This window comes from Protopterus annectens, chromosome 4.part1 (genome assembly GCF_019279795.1).
Source record: "Protopterus annectens isolate FY-2018-M chromosome 4.part1, PAN1.0, whole genome shotgun sequence".
Classification (NCBI taxonomy): Eukaryota; Metazoa; Chordata; order Ceratodontiformes; family Protopteridae; genus Protopterus; species Protopterus annectens.
Window position 1 is genome coordinate 814326077 of NC_056734.1, and position 26792 is coordinate 814352868.

General features: G+C 40.8%; 1 protein-coding gene across 1 annotated transcript in view; it reads right to left on the reverse strand.

Moving 5' to 3' along the window:
• Positions 1–26792, reverse strand: part of PROC (protein C, inactivator of coagulation factors Va and VIIIa) — a 216663-nt gene that overhangs the window by 122315 nt on the left and 67556 nt on the right. The window contains exon 3 of the mRNA XM_044070580.1: positions 24173–24333. Coding sequence (XP_043926515.1) covers positions 24173–24333 — 161 coding nt within the window. The remainder of the gene's footprint in view (positions 1–24172; positions 24334–26792) is intronic.

The following is a 26792-nucleotide window of genomic DNA, read 5'->3' on the forward strand; positions in this document are numbered from 1 at the left end:
TTTGTTACAGGTCATCATAAACAAGTAATGCAGTCACAGTTCATCAAGATGCTGTTTTGTGATTCACGGTTCACTAATTGTCAGGAAAGTAAACGAGATGAATGTGGCTGTGTCACATGATCATCTAGTAATTCGTGAGCAAAGGTGGTGTTGTGACAGTGTGAGAAACGAAGCACTGTGTGCGAACTGCACTTTTATTGAACAAGCATTTCCTCTGTTTTATGGGTTTGGTAGTACAACTCCTTTAATCCCAGGAAGGTGGTAGGAATTAATTTTGTTGTGGTGTGTTGTGTGGGTGTATCAAGTGAAAAGAGATTGTGTTTGCAAACAGTGATGTACAAGGAGATGGTGTCCTTTGCTGGTATCACAGAAACATGGGCCATTAATTGTGAGGGGAGGGAACAGCATGGAATAACTAGGTATAGATCACTTAGGAATGCCAAAGAGGGGAGGGGGGGGTGTGCTGGTGATCTCAAATGGAATCCAATGTGCACTCATAAAGAGAGAGAAACACCACCCCAGTAAGGATCAGAGGGATCATTAAGGGGTCAGAACCTATATCAAGCAACCTTGTGGTTAAGGCAGAGGATGGAGATGGAGATTTGGGAGAATGATATACTGCATAAGTGGGACAGAATAAAACTGTAGATGAAGAGGTGGGGGAGGGAGATTACACTCATGGGACATCTGAATCTGCCATGATCAGACTGAAAAAATGATGACCTTCAAGAGGCAAATGGAGAAAAAGGGGTTGACAAAGGTCTTTGAACCACGAGGTTTCATTCAACTGATGCAGGATTATAATGTAAAAGATTGAATTCTGAATGCTGTCCTAGCAAGTGCAGGTAAGACAAGATGTCCACATGAAGATGCCATTTGCTAACAGTAATTATACTTCTGGGTGGTTTAAAGTGAAAAGGTAAGAAATCAGAAGAAAGATGGCTATGTGGGATGCCAGGGGTAAATTGGGCTGAGCTGGAAGAGATGGCCAAAATGAGTTAGGGGACTGTAGGCAAACTAAAAATGGTGAACAAGCAAGGAAAGAGTGTCAAGAATGGTGTGCTTAGGGCTGTGGACATCGGTTTGAGTAACTGCCAAAATATAAAAACCTAAAGAAGGCCATTATGGTTAAATAGGAAGATGAAACCAGTGATTAGGAGACTAGAGAGATTATACAAAGGAAAGTGTGTGGGGAGGGGGGTGCAGGTATAATGTGCTAAGCAAAAGGGCAGCCAAGCATGTGAGAACATTGTGTGTGCAAATCAAAACAGAGCTGGAATAAGGGATCAAGAAAAGGAATAAATGACATAAGGTATACTACGTGAAAGAAAAAGTAGGAGATAGATCTTATCAAGTTATGTCAAGATGGGAGGGTGATCACAGAAGGTAATGTATAAGCAGTAGAAATGAATTAATACTTCACCTTGGTCTTTGTAAACCGAAGGGGGGGTGGTTCCATGCTGGGAGAGAGCCAAGGCAGAATAGGGAAAGCAGTGAATGAACACCAAGACTGAAAGAGAGGAGAGCCCTGACATCACAGAGAATTATGGTTAAGAGTTGTTAATGAGCTGTTACCTGCGGTCCAGGCTTTGATTCCCTTAGCCTTTATTTGCCTACTGTGTGACCTTACACAATTAATTTAATCAGTTATTGCTTTGGGGAGATTGGGCTAGGCCCTTCAGTCATGTCCTGCCTATGAACCTATGAAAGAAAATGGGAAACAACTAGAAAACAGCAAGATAGGCTACCTGCCTCCCAAGACCTTTAAGAATCTGACAACATGCTCCCTTATGAAGATCTTCAGCAGATCACTAGCTTATATAAAAGTATCTTACTTTCCTGTATCCTATGCTCCACTGATTGACTCTCGATCCTCTCCTGCTCTTCTACACCCCTGTCTCCCACTGTGCCTTGCCTTCCATCTGTGGATCTATCCATTCTCCTTCCTAACACACTACATACCTTACTGCCCACCTCCTTCTTGCTCTGCCTTCCAGCCTCTATCCAACGAGGTATACTGTGCAAGTTATCTCCATCCTACACCTTCTACCTTTACTATTATCTTATCTCCTTCCCTCCCCCTCCCCCTTGACTGCTCGATCCTTCGTACGTCCCTTGTCTTTCACATTGTAGGGCTATAGACCTTCTGGTCTGTCCCTGCTAGCTTCTATTCCCTGTTCCCCCTCCCCTCCCTCTACTTCCGCCTGGAAGTGATAAATTCTCTTCTTCCCCTCTGGCGCCATTTTTAAACCCTCGCTACGGCTGCTGCTGGTACCTGACTGGGAGAACGCTCCTATTTTTTGCCCTATAGTTTCCCTTGGGACCACGCCTGGGTGGACATACACATTCAACCAAGGTCACCTACTCCATCCACATTTTTATTTAAGAGACATACTGCTCTGCTGCATCAATGCCTATTTTGGAATTTGGAAAAGTGTCTCCCAGAGGACACTGTGAATGTATGTACATCTGTTGCCACTTGTTCTACCATTGTAACTCTTGCTTATTTGATATTATTGTAAGCTATCTCCCTGCCAGGTCAGCAAGCAGCCTAAACACTTTTTATTTCTCCCTCTCCATTCTCTCTCCCATCTTTAACTGAGTTCTTTCCCTGCTCCTCTTCACTTCATCCTATCTAGTCCCAAGACCTTCCTAGTTGACCCAGTGCAACTCTCCTCTAGCCCACTAGAGGGCGTCCCCTCCCTTCTATACACTACTTGTTCTTCACTCATTTTCTGCTTTCCTCTTTTTGTTCACACTCCTCACGCATTCATCCACACTTTTGCCCCCTCTACCTCTTAAATACAGGAACCCTGCTTACCCAGCTACTACTTACTCTCCTGTATCCTATGCTCCACTGATTGACTCTCGATCCTCTCCTGCTCTTCTACACCCCTGTCTCCCACTGTGCCTTGCCTTCCATCTGTGGATCTATCCATTCTCCTTCCTAACACACTGCATACCTTACTGCCCACCTCCTTCTTGCTCTGCCTTCCAGCCTCTATCCAACGAGGTATACTGTGCAAGTTATCTCCATCCTACACCTTCTACCTTTACTGTTATCTTATCTCCTTCCCTCCCCCTCCCCCTTGACTGCTCGATCCTTCGTACGTCCCTTGTCTTTCACATTGTAGGGCTATAGACCTTCCGGTCTGTCCCTGCTAGCTTCTATTCCCTGTTCCCCCTCCCCTCCCTCTACTTCCGCCTGGAAGTGATAAATTCTCTTCTTCCCTCTGGTGCCATTTTTAAACCCTCGCTATGGCTGCTGCTGGTGCCTGACTGGGAGAACGCTCCTATTGTAAGTAGTTCTTGTTTAACTTGAAATGCCTCTATCAGGGCTTATCCCTCTAAGTACCTGCTGAAGACTTTACATAGTTATATTACGACAGTATTTTTATGTGTATGCTGTCGTTCGTTGTGTAGAGTACTCCTAACTTGCTTATTGTGCAACGCAACTACTGCTCTGCTAACTGCCTTTGAAAAGTAACGACAGTATTAATCATTGTACCCTGTCGTTCGTTGTGTAATAGTGAATCTAACTTATTCAATGTACAATATAAATATTGCTTTGCTTACTGCCTCTAGAAAAGTACCAAATGGTACTACTATTTAATTTATATGTCCTGAATGCAGATTCACTGTTAAATAGACTGATACTGAAAGCGTATCTGGTTGAACTGCAGAATTTACTGTTTTTTTATATCGCTAAGCTTAGGGGTTTGATTTGGTTGTTCCTGTCCCTTTGAAGCTGCTACTGAACGTAGCGCGACATTGCTCTCTCACTCCTAATCTGGCCATACTTAGATCCCTCCATATATGTTTGTTTGTTTTTGGATCTTCACATGGTGACTCTCATTAAAGGATTGGGATATGGTATACAGTCGCTGGGTGAGCTACAAGGGCTTGCTGAGGCTGTTTTCCGAAATTGATTTTAGTTGCGCAAAGTATGTTTGTTAATGACTAGCGCTGGTATAACACGCCAACTCCACGTGTTTGTGCTGCCTCTAAAACGCTTGGCTGTTTTACGGATGTATGTGCTGTTGGAACACTATACTACTATATTATCCTACATACTGCAGATTTATTCTGTATCTGGAAATGCTTAACTATACTCTACAGTCGTACCAAGAGCTATTGCTTGGTTTGATTAGTTGAATAGTCACTATATTATTTTACAAACTGCTGCAAATTCTGTTTTGACATTGCATATTTAAGCTTTATATTGTTACAGTGATCTTGAATTGTTTTTGAGTCTCCTGAGTTTTGTTTTTATATTTTTTCCTGACGGAATTGCTCTCTTTTTACAATGATTTGCACAGTTTAACTGTTTTTGATGAAGCCAATTGCCCACTAGTTTGCTAGATAGACCTACTGAGTTCTGGATATTGTATTTCTGTCTGTTTTTGATATTGTATTTCTGTTTGTTTTACTGACTGTATGATGCTTATGGCTTTTCTCTTATCTGCCTACTACTTTTTAGGTAATTAGGTGTTGTCACTAATATACTGTTACTAACTCTTCTCATCTCTTCCTCCTATCTCCAGTTTTGCCCTATAGTTTCCCTTGGGATCACGCCTGGGTGGACATACACATTCAACCAAGGTCACCTACTCCATCCACATTTTTACTTGAGAGACATACTGCTCTGCTGCATCAATCCCTATTTTGGAATTTGGAAAAGTGTCTCCCAGAGGACACTGTGAATGTATGTTGCCACTTGTTCTACCATTGTAACTCTTGCTTATTTGATATTATTGTAAGCTATCTCCCTGCCAGGTCAGCCAGCAGCCTAAACACATTTTATTTCTCCCTCTCCTTTCTCTCTCCCATCTTTAACTGAGTTCTTTCCCTGCTCCTCTTCACTTCATCCTATCTAGTCCCAAGACCTTCCTAGTTGACCCAGTGCAACTCTCCTCTAGCCCACTAGAGGGCGTCCCCTCCCTACTATACACTACTTGTTCTTCACTCATTTTCTGCTTTCCTCTTTTTGTTTACACTCCTCACCCATTCATCCACACTTTTGCCCCTCTACCTCTTAAATACAGGAACCCTGCTTACCCATCTACTACTTACTCTCCTGTATCCTATGCTCCACTGATTGACTCTCGATCCTCTCCTGCTCTTCTAAACCCCTGTCTCCCACTGTGCCTTGCCTTCCATCTGTGGATCTATCCATTCTCCTTCCTAACACACTGCATACCTTACTGCCCACCTCCTTCTTGCTCTGCCTTCCAGCCTCTATCCAACGAGGTATACTGTGTAAGTTACCTCCATCCTACACCTTCTACCTTTACTATTATCTTATCTCCTTCCCTCCCCCTCCCCCTTGACTGCTCGATCCTTCGTACGTCCCTTGTCTTTCACATTGTAGGGCTATAGACCTTCCGGTCTGTCCCTGCTAGCTTTTATTCCCTGTTCCCCCTCCCTTCCCTCTACTTCCGCCTGGAAGTGATAAATTCTCTTCTTCCCCTCTGGCGCCATTTTTAAACCCTCGCTACGGCTGCTGCTGGTGCCTGACTGGGAGAACGCTCCTATTGTAAGTAGTTCTTGTTTAGCTTGAAATGCCTCTATCAGGGCTTATCCTTCTAAGTACCTGCTGAAGACTTTACATAGTTATATTACGACAGTATTTTTATGTGTATGCTGTCGTTCGTTGTGTAGAGTACTCCTAACTTGCTTATTGTGCAATGTAACTACTGCTCTGCTAACTGCCTTTGAAAAGTAACGACAGTATTATTCATTGTACCCTGTCGTTCGTTGTGTAATAGCGAATCTACTTATTCAATGTACAATGTGAATATTGCTTTGCCTACTGCCTCTAAATAAGTACCGAATGGTACAACTATTTCATTTATATGTCCTGAATGCAGATTCACTGTTAAATAGAGTGATACTGAAAGCGTATCTGGTTGAACTGCTGAATTTACTGTTTTTTATAATGCCAAGCTTAGAGGTTTGATTTGGTTGTTCCTGTCCCTTTGAAGCTGCTACTGAACGTAGCGCGACATTGCTCTCTCTCTCCTAATCTGTTAAATAGACTGATACTGAAAGCGCATCTGGGTGAACTGCTGATTTACTGTTTTTTATATCGCTAAGCTTAGGGGTTTGATTTGGTTGATCCTGTCCCTTTGAAGCTGCTACTGAACGTAGTGTGACATTGCTCTCTCACTCCTACTTTGGTCATACTTAGATCCCTCCATTTATATTTTGTTTGTTTTTGGATCTTCACATGGTGACTCTCCTTAAAGGATTGGGATATGGTATACAGTCGCTGGGTGAGCTACAAGGGCTTGCTGAGGCTGTTTTCCGAAATTGATTTTAGTTGCGCAAAGTATGTTTGTTAATGACTAGCGCTGGTATAACACGCCAACTCCACGTGTTTGTGCTGCCTCTAAAACGCTTGGCTGTTTTACGGATGTATGTGCTGTTGGAACACTATACTACTATATTATCCTACATACTGCAGATTTATTCTGTATCTGGAAATGCTTAACTATACTCTACAGTCGTACCAAGAGCTATTGCTTGGTTTGATTAGTTGAATAGTCACTATATTATTTTACAAACTGCTGCAAATTCTGTTTTGACATTGCATATTTAAGCTTTATATTGTTACAGTGATCTTGAATTGTTTTTGAGTCTCCTGAGTTTTTTTTTTATATTTTTCCTGACGGAATTGCTCTCTTTTTACAATGTTTTGCATAGTTTAACTGTTTTTTGATGAAGCCAATTGCCCACTCGTTTGCTAGGTAGACCTATTGAGTTCTGGATATTGTATTTCTGTCTGTTTTTGATATTGTATTTCTGTTTGTTTTACTGACTGTATGATGCTTATGGCTTCTTCTCTTATCTGCCTACTACTTTTTTAGGTAATTAGGTGTTGTCACTAATACACTGTTACTAACTCTTCTCATCTCTTCCTCCTATCTCCAGTTTTGCCCTATAGTTTCCCTTGGGACCACGCCTGGGTGGACATACACATTCAACCAAGGTCACCTACTCCATCCACATTTTTACTTAAGAGACATACTGCTCTGCTGCATCAATCCCTATTTTGGAATTTGGAAAAGTGTCTCCCAGAGGACACTGTGAATGTATGTACATCTGTTGCCACTTGTTCTACCATTGTAACTCTTGCTTATTTGATATTATTGTAAGCTATCTCCCTGCCAGGTCAGCCAGCAGCCTAAACACATTTTATTTCTCCCTCTCCTTTCTCTCTCCCATCTTTAACTGAGTTCTTTCCCTGCTCCTCTTCACTTCATCCTATCTAGTCCCAAGACCTTCCTAGTTGACCCAGTGCAACTCTCCTCTAGCCCACTAGAGGGCGTCCCCTCCCTACTATACACTACTTGTTCTTCACTCATTTTCTGCTTTCCTCTTTTTGTTTACACTCCTCACCCATTCATCCACACTTTTGCCCCTCTACCTCTTAAATACAGGAACCCTGCTTACCCATCTACTACTTACTCTCCTGTATCCTATGCTCCACTGATTGACTCTCGATCCTCTCCTGCTCTTCTAAACCCCTGTCTCCCACTGTGCCTTGCCTTCCATCTGTGGATCTATCCATTCTCCTTCCTAACACACTGCATACCTTACTGCCCACCTCCTTCTTGCTCTGCCTTCCAGCCTCTATCCAACGAGGTATACTGTGTAAGTTACCTCCATCCTACACCTTCTACCTTTACTATTATCTTATCTCCTTCCCTTCCCCTCCCCCTTGACTGCGCGATCCTTCGTACGTCCCTTGTCTTTCACATTGCAGGGCTATAGACCTTCCGGTCTGTCCCTGCTAGCTTCTATTCCCTGTTCCCCCTCCCCTCCCTCTACTTCCGCCTGGAAGTGATAAATTCTCTTCTTCCCCTCTGGCGCCATTTTTAAACCCTCGCTACGGCTGCTGCTGGTGCCTGACTGGGAGAACGCTCCTATTGTAAGTAGTTCTTGTTCAGCCTGAAATGCCTCTATTAGGGCTTATCCCTCTAAGTACCTGCTGAAGACTTTATATAGCTATATTACGACAGTATTTGTTATGTGTATGCTGTCGTTCGTTGTGTAGAGTACTCCTAACTTGCTTATTGTGCAATGTAACTACTGCTCTGCTAACTGCCTTTGAAAAGTAACGACAGTATTATTCATTGTACCCTGTCGTTCGTTGTGTAATAGTGAATCTAACTTATTCAATGTACAATATAAATATTGCTTTGCTTACTGCCTCTAGAAAAGTACCGAATGGTACTACTATTTAATTTATATGTCCTGAATGCAGATTCACTGTTAAATAGACTGATACTGAAAGCGTATCTGGTTGAACTGCAGAATTTACTGTTTTTTTATATCGCTAAGCTTAGGGGTTTGATTTGGTTGTTCCTGTCCCTTTGAAGCTGCTACTGAACGTAGCGCGACATTGCTCTCTCACTCCTAATCTGTTAAATAGACTGATACTGAAAGCGTATCTGGTTGAACTGCAGAATTTACTGTTTTTTTATATCGCTAAGCTTAGGGGTTTGATTTGGTTGTTCCTGTCCCTTTGAAGCTGCTACTGAACGTAGCGCGACATTGCTCTCTCACTCCTAATCTGGCCATACTTAGATCCCTCCATATATGTTTGTTTGTTTTTGGATCTTCACATGGTGACTCTCATTAAAGGATTGGGATATGGTATACAGTCGCTGGGTGAGCTACAAGGGCTTGCTGAGGCTGTTTTCCGAAATTGATTTTAGCTGCGCAAAGTATGTTTGTTAATGACTAGCGCTGGTATAACACGCCAACTCCACGTGTTTGTGCTGCCTCTAAAACGCTTGGCTGTTTTACGGATGTATGTGCTGTTGGAACACTATACTACTATATTATCCTACATACTGCAGATTTATTCTGTATCTGGAAATGCTTAACTATACTCTACAGTTGTACTAAGAGCTATTGCCTGGTTTGATTAGTTGAATAGTCACTATATTATTTTACAAACTGCTGCAAATTCTGTTTTGACATTGCATATTTAAGCTCTACATTGTTACAGTGATCTTGAATTGTTTTTGAGTCTCCTGAGTTTTTTTTTTATATTTTTCCTGACGGAATTGCTCTCTTTTTACAATGTTTTGCATAGTTTAACTGTTTTTTGATGAAGCCAATTGCCCACTCGTTTGCTAGGTAGACCTATTGAGTTCTGGATATTGTTTTTCTGTCTGTTTTTGATATTATATTTCTGTTTGTTTTACTGACTGTATGATGCTTATGGCTTCTTCTCTTATCTGCCTACTACTTTTTTAGGTAATTAGGTGTTGTCACTAATACACTGTTACTAACTCTTCTCATCTCTTCCTCCTATCTCCAGTTTTGCCCTATAGTTTCCCTTGGGACCACGCCTGGGTGGACATACACATTCAACCAAGGTCACCTACTCCATCCACATTTTTACTTAAGAGACATACTGCTCTGCTGCATCAATCCCTATTTAGGAATTTGGAAAAGTGTCTCCCAGAGGACACTGTGAATGTATGTACATCTGTTGCCACTTGTTCTACCATTGTAACTCTTGCTTATTTGATATTATTGTAAGCTATCTCCCTGCCAGGTCAGCCAGCAGCCTAAACACTTTTTATTTCTCCCTCTCCATTCTCTCTCCCATCTTTAACTGAGTTCTTTCCCTGCTCCTCTTCACTTCATCCTATCTAGTCCCAAGACCTTCCTAGTTGACCCAGTGCAACTCTCCTCTAGCCCACTAGAGGGCATCCCCTCCCTACTATACACTACTTGTTCTTCACTCATTTTCTGCTTTCCTCTTTTTGTTCACACTCCTCACCCATTCATCCACACTTTTGCCCCCTCTACCTCTTAAATACAGGAACCCTGCTTACCCATCTACTACTTACTCTCCTGTATCCTATGCTCCACTGATTGACTCTCGATTCCCTCCTGGTTTCTTCCCGCTCCGTTCGCCCTTCGGGCTCACTCCGCTCCCCTACCCTGCCCCCAAATTCCACCCGCCCCCAGTGCGTCTAGCTATATCCCTCTTGTTTCCACACCCACTTCCTCCCTACACCAATCAACCATCAACACCATAGACACACCCCCAACAGTCTATTATCTAATTTGCAACCACACCCACAGCTAATACATATCGATACATCTCACTTCTAAAACTCTCACTCACTTACCTACCTTAATTACATCATCTCACTTCTAAAACTCTCACTCACTTACCTACCTTAATTACATCCAGCTCTACTTCTACTACTCTTTATTCTACTCAACCTTGGCTAAACTTTTCTCATCCCCCTGCACAATAAACTTATAATACATATTAGACAACTACAACACTTAATACTAAGCAACCTTTTCAACATGCCTCTAAACCCTTCTTCCATCCTTTTTCTTCTATCACTTTCTCTTAAACTATCATATCTTTATCACCTCACCCAACCTCATACTTCTTACCGTTCACAACTTTATCACACAACCAACCATCTGAATTCCCCACTCTCACAATCGCACTCTCCCATCTCTCCCCATCTTTACCCAATAACACAGCTCCTCACCTTCTCTTTCAAAGTTTTCACCTCTCAGAAAAACTCTATCCCAATAGCAAATAAACACCCCTTGACCATCTCAGCAGACCCAAACCGTTTTCTTACTCTACTCAACTATCTTTTGAACCCAATCTTCCATCTCATTACCTGTCTTTTATCTGGTGATATCCATCCCAACCCTGGCCCCTCCTCCTCTTCCTCCTCACACAAGCCTATATTCTTTACTTCTCTAAACTCACAAAGTACAGTGAATAAAGTCCCAACCCTCCATGCATGGCTCAGGCATAACAAACCTGACATACTATCTATTTCAGAAACATGGTTAAAGCCCTCCATAAAAGACTCTGAAATAACTCCACCCAGCTATTCAATCATTAGAAAAGACAGGACCCGAAAGAAAGGCGGTGGAGTTGCTCTCCTTTACTCCTCTTCCTTGCTAGTTACCCCGTATGACAAACCTACCCCCACATTTAATAATGCTGAAATACTCCTCTCTCTCCTACAAGTTAATAAGCATAAACACATATGTCTAGCATCCCTCTACATCCCCCCAGGGGACAATATTTCTACACTTGAAAATATCCTCTTGGCTCTCTGACAATATTAGCAATGAAACCATAATCTTTGGAGATGTAAATATTAACTGGGCCTCCATCCAGTCTCCAACCAACCCTCTTAACATCAATCTATATAACTTTTCCCAGCTAATCAACACCATAACTCACCCATCTTAAGACCCCTCCAGTGGCACCATCCTTGATTGGATTCTAGTGTCACACCCCCACTATTTTTCAGGTAGCGGTACCCTTCCCGACCCTCTTAGTGATCATCTGCCCACTTTCACCCACCAACTCCCCTGCATCTCTAACCATACCCACAACTACATCACTACCCGCAATGACAAAAGCTTTATCCCTTCAATCTTCATAGATTCCCTGAAAGCAATTAATTGGAACAATCTGAAGACACTGCCCCTAGAAGAAGCAGTTGCCCACTTTAACTCTACATTCCTAGGAATACTTGATTCCCAAGCCCCTCTAAGAACAAAAATAATAAAAACAAATTCAGCCCCCTGGCTAACCAAAACCACACTTTCAACTATGCGTCTTAGAGACAAAGCCTGGGGACTCTATCTGAGAAATAAGACACCAGATCAACATATTGCATATAAAACCCTTCGAAATAAAGTAAAAAAGCTAATAATCTCTGATAGACAAACATACTTCTTCACACTCCAAAACAATAATAAAACTAACCCCCAAAGATTCTGGAAGGGGATCTCCACCCTCCTTAACCCCAGCAAACCACACACCCCAACCCCAGACCCAAACATCCCAGACTTGGACTTAGCTATTCAGTTCAACTCCTTTTTTATCGACTCTATTAGCAAACTCACCTCCTCCTTCACATGCTCCTCCTCACCATCTACTACACCCCTCCTCCTACCGTAATCAACCCTATCCCCATTTCTACTTCACACTGCCTTTCTTCCACCTTTTCCACTACTCTTACTGCCCCACCACCTGAACCCTCCTCAAATTCTCCCTCTCTACATCCCTCTCTATTCTCATTAAAACCTATACCCACTACCACTATTAAGAAACTCCTTCAGAAACTAAAGCCATGTACTAATGCCCCTGACAACATTCCCTCTTATTTCCTACATATAGCCGCAGATGCTATTGCCTATCCCATTAGCATTCTAATCAACCGCTCCATCCATGAATGCACTGTGCCCCAACTGTGGAAGCAAGCATTCATCATCCCCCTGCATAAAGGAGGCAACAATTGCAACATCAATAACTTTCATCCTATTGCTATTCTGTCCCCATTTCTAAACTTCTGGAAAAGTGTATTCACCTTCAACTCTTGCCACATCTCTTAGATAACAACCTGCTAACCCCTACACAACACGGATTCAGGCCAAATCACAGTACTATGACTGCCCTCTTGTCCTTTCTTGAGACTGTTAACATAGCACGTGATTCTGGCCACATTGTCTCTACCCTACTACTTGACCTCTCCAAGGCCTTCGACACCATCTCACACAATCTGCTCTTAACTAAACTGTCAAAACTTAACCTCTCTCCCTCTTCCATAAATTGGTTCTCTAGCTATCTATCAAATAGACACCAAGCAGTAATATGGAAAAAGGCCACTTCCCCATTCCTTAGTACCCCCACTGGAGTTCCCCAAGGATCTATTCTTGGCCCCCTCCTCTTCAATATATTTGTCAATGACTTTCATAAATCTATCCCATTTGCAAACATCATCCAATATGCAGATGATTCCACCATTATCTGCTCTGCCACCTCCTCCTCACTGCTCCAAAAACTTACTCAGGAAGCCTTTTCAATAACTGAACATTGGATGAAAATAAACCATTTAGCACTCAATGCCTCCAAAACAAAACTTATGGTATTCACCCCTTCCAAATCCACCCCCTTCAATACTAACTCCTTCTCAATTACCAGCCTAAATAACTCACCCCTAGAACTAGTGTCTGAAACTAAGCTACTAGGTGTACAAATTGACAATCTGCTTAGTTACAATTCCCATCTAATACTAAATATTAAAAAAACCCATCAAAAACTAGGTATGCTCTACCGTCAGAACCAATACCTTACAAGCTCTTCCAAAATTACACTCTCTTCCTCTTTTCTCATCCCCTCCCTTCTCTATGGGGCCCCATTACTGACTAATCTTCAGACCTCCCTAAAAAAACAGCTTTCCTCTTGCTATAACAAAATAGCCAAATTCGCCAACAGCCACAGGTCCACCACCCACCATTGTTCTTCTCTTCAAAAATTAAATTGGCTTGACTTACCAAATCAACTCATATATATACAGCTGACTTTCGCTCACAAGCTCATTCTCAGCCCTTCTCTTTGTCCCTCCCTGTCTTCTGCCTTCAAAATGCACCTACCAAATAGAGTCCTAAGGTCTAACAATCAAAACCTATTAGAAGTACACAAACCATGTCATCCCCCAGGCAAACACTTACTATCTTTTAACCTTGCCCGTCTCTGGAACTCACTTCCACCATCCATTCGTACCATCACTAACCAGTTCATGTTCAAAAAATCTCTTCATATATATCTAAGGTCCCAATGGGATTGTTCTTGCTCCCTCCCCTCATAGATCTATGATATTCCACCCTCCCTCACACTTATGATACATAACTCTACCTATTAAAGCTTATGTTCCCTCAGAATATTTACTTTATAATGTAATTTTGTGTTTCCGCCTGAACAACTTCTCTGAATGCATATCTCATTACTGTTTTCAACTTATTTACCTGACATAATTCCTCATCAGATTGTATTATTTTTTTGAATGTTTCTTGAATTTTGAGCCTAAATGTTTTAATGTTTTATCTCTTCTCTGTATAATTATTATTGTAGCTTTTGTATGTACCTAATTTTTTGTCTGTATTGGAGCTTTTCTCCCCAGGACTCCATTGAAAACGGGTTCTTTTGGCCCAATGGACTATCCTGGTAAACCAACTGCAAATAAATAAATAAAATAAATATCTGATGACCGAAATATAACAGTTGGAAAAGCTATGGAGAAAATCTTCAGTGAAAGGCTTCTGCTTTCCTAGTAGATAATAATCTACAGCACAACAATACACATGGGATGATAGAAAAAAAGTTGTCAGGCAAACATGACTCATTTTTGTTCAAAATACTTCCAGGAGAATTTTAGAATGGAGTTCCGATAGATCTGTCTCACCACAGATATTAGAACACTATATGGCTTAGGTATGGAGTTACAAATGAAGAAATGGACTGTGGTGTGGCTTGGTGGTAGGACACAGAACCGTGTGCTAGTAAGAACACCAGCAATAAGGGAAATGATTGGTGGAGTACTGCAGGGGTTCCCTAGGTCCAGTGTTCTTCAGTGTTCTTCTTTCAGACATGTGAGAGAACAGACAACAGAACGGACATCTTTCTTAATGCCACAAAAATAGCTTTAACAGTCAAATATGGAGGCAGAATTCTAAAAAGGGACTTAGAAAGGCTGACCAGTTGCACAGAAAGGTTGCATTTGAGGTTCATTGCAAACAAATGCAAAATACTGCACTTGGTCCATCACAACCTCGGTTTGAAGTACTAGCTGACGGTAGTGAAACAGAGGGTAGCAAATCATGGAAAGGCTTTCTGGGTGTTTATCTCACTGCACTGGACTACTAGGAGCATGTTAAGGGGTTCATGGCAGCAACAAACAAAATGGAGGGAAGTATTCTCAAAAGGGCACACTGAAGAAGTAAGAAGTAATGGTCTAGCTTTTATGGTCAATGGCAGGCCACACCTATAATACGACAATCAGTTCTAGTGAGAATATAACAGAAGGAGTTCAGAAGGTTATAGAGCTGAAAGGGTAGGACCAGAGCCTGCAGGATCTGAGGACTTTTCAATAGAAACTACAAAGAAATGCCTCTGGTATGGTACCCACAAAACACTCAGAGGAAAAAGTAAACCAATATTTTATTAAAGTCATTAAGCACTTTCGTCTTAAAAATAAGACTTCTTCAGAATAACAGATGCATTTCTAAAACAAGTATTTATACAAAATTCACAGTAATTCATTAAAGCACAATTTTTACATCACTTTTTGTTACTTTCTCTCTAAAAAACTAAGTGACCGACCACAATTTTCTATTTTATTGGATACAATTTACCACACATAAGTTAAAAAATTGCCATTTAAGAATCCTACTTATCCAAAATAATCAACCATGTGCCTATTAGAACATGTTTATCAGTGAATACTTTCTCATTGGTTCCTTTTTTTCAACAAGGTTTTTAATGTTAAGACCTCTTTTATAGGTGTATCAGGGCAGTTTGGAAAAAACTAGTAAACCATTGGGCATTTTAAAAGACAGGTCCCAATATTTACTGACAATTTTCTGAATATTGAATGTGTCATTGTCATATTTCAAAATAAGGGACCTACTGTAAATGGTTTCAGCTTTCGCCCCAACTGTCTCATCCTGGACCCAGGACACTCTAGCTGGTCCAATACGTCCAAATTAGATCTATTACTACCCAAAAGAGGAACAAATGATGTACCCCACCCTTTTAATACTTCACTCTTGAGGTCGTTGATCAAGGGTCCAGGGTATCCTCATTCTAGCACTGAGCAGTATTGTACCTTCTCCAAGGAAGATGCCACAATAGGAACAGAAGATAATTGGCTTAGTTTTTGGTATAATCAAAGGGGATACAAGGTATGTTGACCTATGAGGATATGGGCGAAAGATTGTGATGCTTCACCAAGGATGGTCTGCACCTGTCTTCTGAATATTGCCCAAACTATTGTTCACCTCATAGTGCTTTTTTTAGGCCTTCCCAACTCCAACTTTATAAACCATTTAACATAGCTACACCAACCCAAGGTGATAACCTTCAAGACCAGGAGTCTAAACAAAAAAAAAAAACTGACTCTGCAAGTTCTCCTTATTCTGGGGAATAAAGATGCTTGTGTTACTGAGACATGGATTAATCCCATGGAGAACATACCAGCAATGCAGGGCTATAATACCTTCCACACATTTAGAACAGCTCTGCACAGAAAGGGCCAAAGAGTGGATGTGTGTCTATTTCCAACAAAAACATATATACCTTAAGGCTTGTCAAGCAATATGACACACATGAGCTTCTCCATGTACAACACACCATAAGCAAAGTTCCATACCACATTTTTGTGAGGTACAGGTTCCCCTGTATGACCAAGGAAATGCACACCTCATACTTAAATGAAATGGAGTCAATCCATCCAACCCAACATTATACTTGTGGACGCCTTCAACTACTCCACCATAAACTTGGAATTATACATGACCTCAAACTTGAAGGCCCAATGATTCCTGGACTTTGTTAAAAAGAACGCCCTGGACCATATATTCCGTATGCCCACTAGGTCTGCCAGCATATTTGTCCTTGTCCTCACTAACATGTGGGAATATTGCACACACACGTATCCCCTCCCCCGCAAAGATAAGGTCCCCACTGGTCAGGTCAGATGGAAGTTGTCTTCTTTGAAATAAAAATAAAGCCTGGGAAACCAGATAACACTGGAATGTTAAAGAATTATTCTAAGGCAAACATCCTACTTTTATGGGACACCCTGGCAAAATTTCAGGTGAAACCAAAACCCATAGAACAGTGCTGAGTACGCAGAGTCATTCACCTAAACTTTATACAACCATGTATGCAGCTGCACAGAAGTAGCAGAACCTACCAGAAATAAGCACAGGACAAACTCAAAAAGTAAGCCATCCTGGTGGAATCACAACCTAAAGAGGTTGTATAACAAAAGGATGAAAATCATGTCCAAAAATTGGAAGGGCAGTGCCCAGCAAGGTAAGAATTTCCTCATCAAACTAAATAAGCAACTCAGGGAACTAATTAAGTCTAGCAAAGTCAAATTTGAGGTACAAGTAGCTAAGGATTATCACAATGCATTCTTCAACAATGTCGCTACCTCAAGGGTAACATGCAACAATGCACCAAACTAATTGTAAATGCAGCCACTTATACTGAGCCACAGGATATAGCAAATCTACTGGTCGATAAATTCACTTCAAATTTCACCCCACTTTCACCATGAACACCCCTCAAGACATGCCCCAATCATAACTCCCACACCTATCGCTAGGGAACAGGTCCTAAATGCATTCTGTCTAAGGCCAAAAAACTCCATCGCTGGGACCTGATAATATCCTAGGATACCACCTTAATTAGTGTGCAATATGAATTATTGAGCCCAGTAGAATTTTTATTTAACCACAGCCTCCAAACAGGCTTTGTGGTGAATGAATGGAAGACTGCAACAATTTCTCTCTCTCTCTCTCTCTCTCTCTCTCTCTCTGCACAAGGGTAGGCCATTCATGGACCAGGGAAACTATTAACCCATACACCTGACTAGTCTAATGTGCAAAACCGTAGAAAGAATCATCATGAATATTATAACTGACAACATTGAATCCAACTCAGTTTGGTTTTGTCAAGGACAGGTCATGCCTACTCAACGTGGTAGACTTCTTTGAGAAGGTCAACAAAGCAATGGATGCATGCTGTCTACCTTGACATGACCATGGCAATACCTCACTTGGGTATTGTAGACAAGCTCACTTTATTAGGTATAAATCCCTAAGTTGCCCACTAGCCACCAGCTGCCTCACAGATAGGGCCCATGAATTTATGATACAGGAGTCTACATTCACAAAAAGACTTGTCATTAGTAGAGTGACTCAGGACTCAGTGCTGGGGCTGCTATTGTCTGACATCTACCTCACTGAAGTCAGGACTAATGTGAAAGGACTCTGGCTGAGCAAGTTCATAGACATTTGCAAATTATGTGCTGTCACTGAATCCCCCCATGACACAAATACCCATAAAGAAGGCCTGGTACAGGATAATAAGTGATGCCAGAATCACAGTCTGAAACTCAATCCCAAGAATAGCATAACGTATGTTTTGGAAAGATGGACAGCCATGCAAATTGCTACATTGATTATACACCCTAAGTGTAGACCCAGTGGTCAGGGATTTTATTTATTATTTATTTATTTTACATTTGTTGACCGGGATAGTCCGACTGGATACATGTCCATTTTCAGTGGAGGCCCGGGGAGAAAAGTTCCAAGATAATAATACACATTGAACATTTAGTAAATGCTAGTTTCAAGCAGATTACAGTCATAAGCAATACCAGCATTTAGCACATACAGTACTAACTTATTATAAAACACTTTACAAAACATTATTTTCAAAGTTATATATACATAACATTATATTCAGGCTTAAGACACATTGAGCAGTAGTTATACAATTGACCCTTCCTGAAATGGTGTGGTAGAAAAAAGTTAGAAGTAGTTGAAGGTAAGGCACCTAAGTAATAGAGAGGTCACTAGTTGAGGTTAGTGCAAGGACATAACCACTGAGTTTTGAAGTATTTCTTGAGTTTGTTTTTGAATCGAGTTAGTGAGGGTTCTAGGGTCAAGTCAGCTGGGAGTCTGTTCCATGTTCTTTCAAAAGAGTTGGCAAACAGAGAGTCCCCAGCTGAGTAGTTGGATTTGTAGGTTTGAACTAGTAGTACTGTGTTGCAGCTTAAAGCCATGCTGAAAGTTGGACAACAGCTTGTTCTGTGTGAGGTAGTGCATGAGCTGTATGTGTACACACTTCTCCATAATTTTAGCTAGAGGTGACAGAACAGCTATGGGTCTAAAGTTTGACAGTTCAGTGGACCTGCCTCCTTTATGGAGAGGTATGACATGGGAGATTTTCCATATAGTGGGCACAGTAGCTTCAGTTATAGCTCTGTTAATCAAGATTGAGATGGGGTATGCTATGGCGTCAGCAGCCTTTTGCAGATAGTCTGCTGGGAGGAGGTCAGCAACCAGGGTGGTGGGTCTTAGTTTCTTAAGTAGGGCATGAATAAGTTGAGTAGGAACAGGTTGGAAGGTAAAGTAGGTTTGGGTACTGGGTGTGGCTGCATTAGAATTAGAGCCATTGGGAGAGAGTTGCTGGCTAGAGACTGGATAGTTTCTGTGAAGAAGCTGTTGAAATTATTAGCAATGTCGACTGGGGATTTTTGTTAGGAAGCTGAGGGGGGTGGAGTGGTGGTTTGGCCTGGGTGGAGTAGTTTGTTTATTCCTGCCCAGAACCTTTGAGGTTTGTTTTGGTGTTTTTGCAGTAGGTGGTAGTAGTAGTTCTTTTTGTCTAAGGTTATGGATTTTTTGATGTCATTCCTTAGCTGTTTGAATCTTAGTTGATCAAGTGGGGCTTTTGTTTTTCGGTAGGTGGCCCATGCTTTGTTTCTGAGTGAAATTTTGGTTTTGCTATACTGCGGTGGTGGTGCTGCGGTAGGATTGTCACCTCAGAATAAGACATTGTCCTGTTCGATTCTCAGCTAGAACGTCTTCTGTGTGGAGACATACGTGAATGGGCGTACCTTCGTTGAAGGTTGTGCGTCAGGGCCAGCAACTTGGCACGTAAAAATCTAATTCCAATCATTAGTGGACCGGAGGTTTGCTGTGGCAACCCCTAACCGGGAAAAGCCGGAAGACATAACAAAAGAAAGCCATAGTGCAATATTAACTTTGGTTCTAATAGAGCGGCTGGGAGCATGGTAGTTAAGAATAGCAAAGAATTTGGTGTTTCATCTAGGGGGAGACTTTTTAGTACTGACCAGTTGCATGCCTTAAGTTCATTTTGAAACTTGGTGAGAATAAAATTCTTATCGTTTCTTAATGTTCTATAGGTGGGTTGGTAGAAGCAGTGTACATTGAGCTTGATTACATAAGTGAGACAGTGGTCACTTAGGTCATCAGGCAAAGTGCCTGATTTATAGGATTGAAGATGGGTATTGACGAGTATTCACTCTAGGGTACTTTCCTTGTTATTGGGTTTTCCTGTCTGATGGGGGAGGTTATGATTTGTGTAAATCCATAGAGGTCTATGTGGTTTGTGGGGGTTTCACATGAGCAAGTGTTCCAGTCAATGTTGAAATCCCCAAGAACAATTGTTTCTTGGGGATAGTTATTGGATAACCCAATATAAGAAGTCTAAGGTTTCTGTGTTCCTCCCTGGGGGAATGTAGACACAGACAATGTTTACATTTTTGTTTTTATTAATTTGCAGTTTTGAGATAAGAATTTCAGCATTATTGAACTGGGGTGGTTGTTGGGTGTCTATGCTGACAGATAGGGTAGAATTGTAAAGTATGGCTACCCCACCACCCTTTCTGGTGTTTCAGTCTAGTCAAAACATATTGTACCCTGGTGGCAGAATCTCATGTTCCTTGGTGGCAGGCTTTAGCCACATTTCTGTTAGCCATAATATATCTGGGGAATGAACAGCTAAGAGGGCATGCAGGTGCTGAGTTTTGTTATTCATACTCCTAATGTTTAAATGGCAACAATGTTTTGGAACACACGTAGACAGTGACTTGGCCTTTGACCATTATGTGTCTACTGTAGTAAGGAAATAATTTTCTGTTGCACAGCATATAAGCAAGAGTAGAGCATCTAGGTCCAAATATGCCATTGTTCCATTTTACTCTGCCTTCATTAGATCAATCATTGAGTACAATGGGCTCTTCGGTATGTACCTCTCCAGGCATATGCAACAGCTGGAATGTCCACGGGGTTCCTTACAAAAATAGGGTCTATATTAGAACACCGACAGCTAAAAACAGCGAACACCCTTACCTTGACACAGCTTAACTGAAAGCACTAAATCTCGAAAGGCCAGAACAGCGATTTTTTTTAGCTGTCAATGTTCTAATATAGACCCACAAAAATATACATGGTGCAAGTCCTGTGGGATTGTCTCAAAGCTTTATCCTTATACTTGGTCTCCTACAAGCTGCTGAGGTGACCTATGCCTGGCTTACAAAGCACCCTCTGATTCAGCCTTAATGGACCTGTTGCACACTTGCAAAACTATGGCAATTTGAAACACCTGATCCAGGGATCTAAACTTCATCTGAAACATAACTAAGACATGCTGGAGGGATGGACATGTGTCTCAGAAACTATTCCTTCTCTGGAACAGGCTTCCTACCATGAGAAATAGAGCTCTTCCATGTGCTTATTCAAATACAGCTTGGGTCAGTGGATGGAGAATCATAAATGTACCCCTGGTCTAGCACCTATGTGTCTAGTAGAGAGGGGAAGCTTGTAGATGCTACCCAAGTTATATATACCTCACACACAAACCTAAGGGAACAAAATCTGTACAATACTTCTGGAAATGGCTAGGCTTAAAAAAGCCCTTTAGATTTGTTTGCCTAGTATTCTTCTATGACCAATCATTTTGTTTATGTAATATCATGCATTCTATATAATTTTGCCTTCTGACAGTCTATGGCTGAAAAAATAACTTCAACAACCCGAATACTTAGTTATCAAATAAGCAAATAAATAAAGTGTAAATGTAGGAGGTTGGCTATTTGCACATGGAGACTGGAGCCATAGCATGTTCAATATATGAAAATATGGAACAGTACAACAGATGTGTACAAAAATCATTATTGAAAACAGACATGTACCACTAGCCAGGCACTGTTTATTACAGAAACCCAAGCCAGGGGGAAGGAACAGTGGGATGACAGACACTGAATGGTCAAAAAAGCACCAGACCAAAAAAGCAATCTGTTAAAGGCAGTACATTACACTTCACAGAAGAAGCAAGAGCATTTCATGGTGTCAGAAATTAGGTCAAGAATGATCACAGATAAGGTCTGAACTGACAGAGATGAAAGCGCTTGTGGTTAGTTTTGAATAAAGTGTTTCTGGTGATTATCCTGTCTCAGCAACTTTTTTAGTGATCGAACATTGGACTGTGCCTTTGACTATACTACTGTGGGTAACCTTGCCCTGCTGGCTCCTGGATTTGGGGCTTATCTCTGGTTTTAGTTTGTGTTTTTTACCTGGTTTGTCCTGTGGATCATAGACAAGGTCCAAGACTTTAGAATTCAGCAGTATGAATTCACCATCAGGTTTCAGTTTTGCATAGGTATCATTTAGAGTGAAACTTGATCAAAAGCAGTAGCTATTACAAACTAAACCAGGGCAAATCAACATTATAAGTATTACTTTCAATACTGAGGTATATTGCCATGTTGGTATACATTATATTTATTTGGCAGGTTGAACAAAATAAAGTCACAGCATGAGATAAAATCCTGGGAATCATGCTGGTGCAGAGCACTACATTGTGTTATGCTCTACGTTGTTATGCACACTGAAGACAGTGACAGCCAGAGATAACTTATCATAAATGGCTTCATCACGCTGACATTACCTTCTATTAACTGGGACTCACTGAGCTTGTCACAAACATGGAGGAGATTTAAGAAACACAAGGCACTTAAATTCATTGGTCATTATCCTCCAAAATGAAAGCAGAAATGCAAAGTTACTTGTTGCTCTGGACCTGTGACAGAAACACTTTGAGTATCTGGCCTGCATATTTCAATGACAGAAAGGTACTGTTCTTTTGTTTTACAAAGACCTCATCTGAAAACTAACTGCTAGATACAAGTATTATCAAAAATGCAAAGGGAAAAGAGTCATTTGAACAGCTTGCAATTGAGCTGAAATTACTAGTTAGACTACAATTATGCAAACAATGATGAAATGGTGGTGCGTGCAACAAACTTCTTAACATATGTGAATAATATGTCTCCTGCTGGGTCAGGGTAAAGACTTAAAGAGACTATAAATAATGTGTCTTTGTCCCAGGCACAGATATGGTTAAAATTAGGGTTCCTCGCACATTTGAGTAGAAACATCAAACATCCGTCCACACAGTAATCCACACAGCAGCCAATATTAAGCTTTAAAAAACCACAAGAGTTGGTGATGACGATGTAGTGAGGAAATAGTGATCAATGAAACTACATAACTTTTTTGGGTTGTATTTATACCACCGTTCTGCAGGATATTACTATGACCATCTTATAGAAACTAAGAACGTGGCACAAAACATTTTTACATTACACACAGGGGACTTACCCTCCAATCAGACAGTGTTGTAAGAGAGCTAGGCACTCTTGTTGATAATTCCGTATCATTTGATCATTGTGTCTCCACAGTACCTCAGAAATCTTTCTGTCTGGTTCATCTAATCTCCAAAGACATCTCCTCAAGATCCAGAGAGGTCTCAATTCCCCTTTCCCCATATCTCATTACATCCATTATTAAGTATAATGCTCTCTATGGCATGTATTTATCTAAACATATCACTGACAGATTCTTACTTAAAAAGACCAATGGACTCAAAAATCTTAGTTATCAGGGCAGATTGAAAGCCTCATTCTATAATGAGTTTCTTATAGACTTCTCCATTGAGATCTGTGTCTAGTCATTCAAGCCATGAAAGATTCAACCTTCTTTGACTTCCTATACCTTCACAGGACAAATGGTTCCCCAAATACCCAGTTAAAAGATCCAAACCTTCATCAACAGATAAGTAGGACACACTGGCATGACAGGTTCATATCCCAGTGAATCTCCCACCTCTGGAACAAACGTCCACTACATGCCAAACAAAGCAGAACACTTGTCACCTTCAAGGTAGACCTAGATAACTGGATAGATGCCATCACATTCCCCCCATCTCTTGTGTGTTGCCCTCCTTGACACTGCAGGAAAATTTTGAATGTGGGTTTTTTGTTAGGCTTGTAATTGTTTGCAGACTTATTGCATAGTACTTACATATGAGCCTATGACTTTATTAATACAACCAAAAGAAAAGAACAATAGAGGCAGTGATTCAGAAGTAATGAAAGAGAACTTATGCACAAATATACCACCTTCTTTCTTTTCAGATATGAGGAGCATGTAGGTTAACATAGATTAAACAAGGTTAATTTGCAACTGAGATAAAGAAAGTGAAGCAACAATCCTTAAAAGGTCACTCCTCTTAGCTGGCAATAAGGATGTGGGAAGAAATCCCACCATCTCAGAATCTAGTACATGCTAGCTACTGTTTTATACTGCTGTAAGAAGTATTAAATTCAGAAAATAAATACTCAGAAAACAGAAGCTGTACTAATTAATTAAGCATTATTCATTACAAGGCCAGTAATGCTTGGGAACCTTTGATAACTAGTCCTGAATGCCTTACTGTTGCCGGTGTGGTACGAAAGATTTCTCTAGCTTCTTCAAAGTCGCAAAGCTCTTCCATACACTCTCGTTCCAGAGAGGGAGCTTTCAGTTCCTCGAAAAGTGAATTAGCGCGCTTCCTGATCTTCAAAAGTTGGTGGGCTTCCTCTTGGGTTTTAAACACTATAGGGATAAAAAAATACACATTTGTCTTTGGAATCAGTGTCATTGGATAAAGTAACACATATACCTGTTTAACAGAGGAATAGACAAGTAAATGAATAAAGCATGGCATGTCTGTGGAATCTCATTACTACACAGCATTTCCACTGTGATTTAATCTGAAATATTATCATATCAAATTGTAAAATGTATATTCCTCTTACAATTCTTGCTTCATCTATTAATTGCTACTGCACAGTTTTTGTTACATATTGGTACTTTCTCTTATGTTTCTGATATGTACAACTTATTGCCCCTGTGTTATACTTTTTTCTTCTTCTTTGTGAATGATTTCACCCAGGTAGTTTCTGCAAATGATCAGTTGTGATTAGTACACCATCCCAGTAAACAAATTTATAATAAAATAAATGCAGCAAAAGATGCTCTAAACATGATCCACACTACTTTGGAAAGGATTATCTTCATGAAAATACACACGCACAGACATGCTCACACAGGCAAGTGCGTGCGCACACACACACACACACACACACACACACACACACACACACACACACACACACACACACACACACACACACACACACACACACACACACACACACACACACACACACACACACACACACACATACTTGCACACTCCTTCACTTAGGTCCAGACAGAGAAGACACATAGATTCTGACTGCAGATAGGATCCCAACTAGTCATACAATTTCTTTACTTACCAGTTAAGTTGTGGGTTCTAGTTAACCGTTATTTATTTTTCTTCCAGTCAAGTGTAACAGTTATCTTATATATGCTACATACCTCTCAAAGTCTTTAATAAAGAATTCTGGCCAAGGCCAAAAATAATATAGAACAAAGGTCCAAAAGCAGGAATAATTTTAAAATACTACTCCAATTCACTTGAACAATAAGAGTATACAGATCTAATGTTTAAAATTATTAACTGATTCTACTCATCAGTGATTTTCCATAAAAATAAAAAAAATATTAGGGACACATCTATATTAAGATACAAAATCAGGGCCATTCTGCAAAATGAGGGCCAGTTGAGCGGTATGAGCACCCTTCTAACCTGGTTTACGGCAGGTAGGTTTCTTGTTTGTAATACTCTTTGGCTTTGTGTACACAGTATAGAGCAAGGCTCTGAAAATCAGAACTGAAAAGGCTTCAGAAGTCGAAAATACTGTCAGACAAGCAGAAAAGGGTATGCTACCTTGTTAATACTTAGACTTACAGTTACCAACTTCCATCCTTTCAGACTGGATTGCAGCATAAATTTAACTCAGGTGAAGTCTTCTCTGATATTCCTGGCTGAATATTTCTAGTCCAGCTCAGAAAACAATAAATTCCAGATTGCCAGTTGTAAAGGAGTGCAGTGAGAAGCGAAGCCGCACATGTGAAAGCAGGTTACCCCTAGAGAATAATAATCATTTTGCCATTCTAGCTACGGTAGCTTTCTACTTCACAGATGTCATGTAATGCCTCATTGCAGGAAGTGCAGCAACCAATTAAAACATATTTTTAAGTCCAGTAGTGTAAATACTGACAGCCATTTTGGATTTGTAATCCAAACACTAATCCTTTGAGTTCACGTTTGCAAGTTGTAGTCTTAAACTTTTTCCCTAGAGGGACCTATACAGTAGCTGTTGGGCTCTGTAGCCCTGTATTATTCTTAAGGTACTACTAGATGGTCTCTGTGTTTCAGGCACTAAGCTTTGTTTATGACACAGCTACTATTGTAAGTTAGCAAACCAGTTTAAACCAGATAGATGTTGTTCATGTTGCAAGAATGTTAATGATAATGTCTCTATGAATGCGTCTTCTGCTTCATGTACTCTAAATTGGCTAGAATTATCTGACAAACTAAATTATATCCAACTTCACTTAGTACACAAAATTATATTTAATCCCACTTCCTGCCCAGCTATAAGTACAATTCTCCAGCACTGCCTCCTAAATCATCACCTTCCAGTGGCGGATCCAGGATTTTGCAAAATGGGGGGAGCAGTCTGTAAGTCGACGAGTGAGGTGGGAAAGCAGAACACTGGGGAAGGGGGATGTGAAAAGATCACCTTAACATATTCTATCAGCATGTGTGAAAACACAGCAACATACAATCAGTTGCAAAGCAATGGGAGTGGACTTAGCATAATGGTTAAGGTCTTCACCTCATAGACACAAAGTACTGGGTTTGATTTGGTTCTAACCTCAGCTTATTAGTTAGACTTAAAATTACCATTCAGGGCAGTTAGCCTAATATTCTCCTATGATTCAATGAACTTGGTGTGGCTGTGTTAGTGGAGGTACACAACTCCTGTCCAGCACACAGCATATTTACAGACATTAACAGATGTTTTAAGACATACCTGGAAGATATGTTTGGTTGCCCATGGCAAGTCAGTTATTTTCTAAAGCAAAACAGTGCAAGAAACTTCTCTGTGTGGAAGATT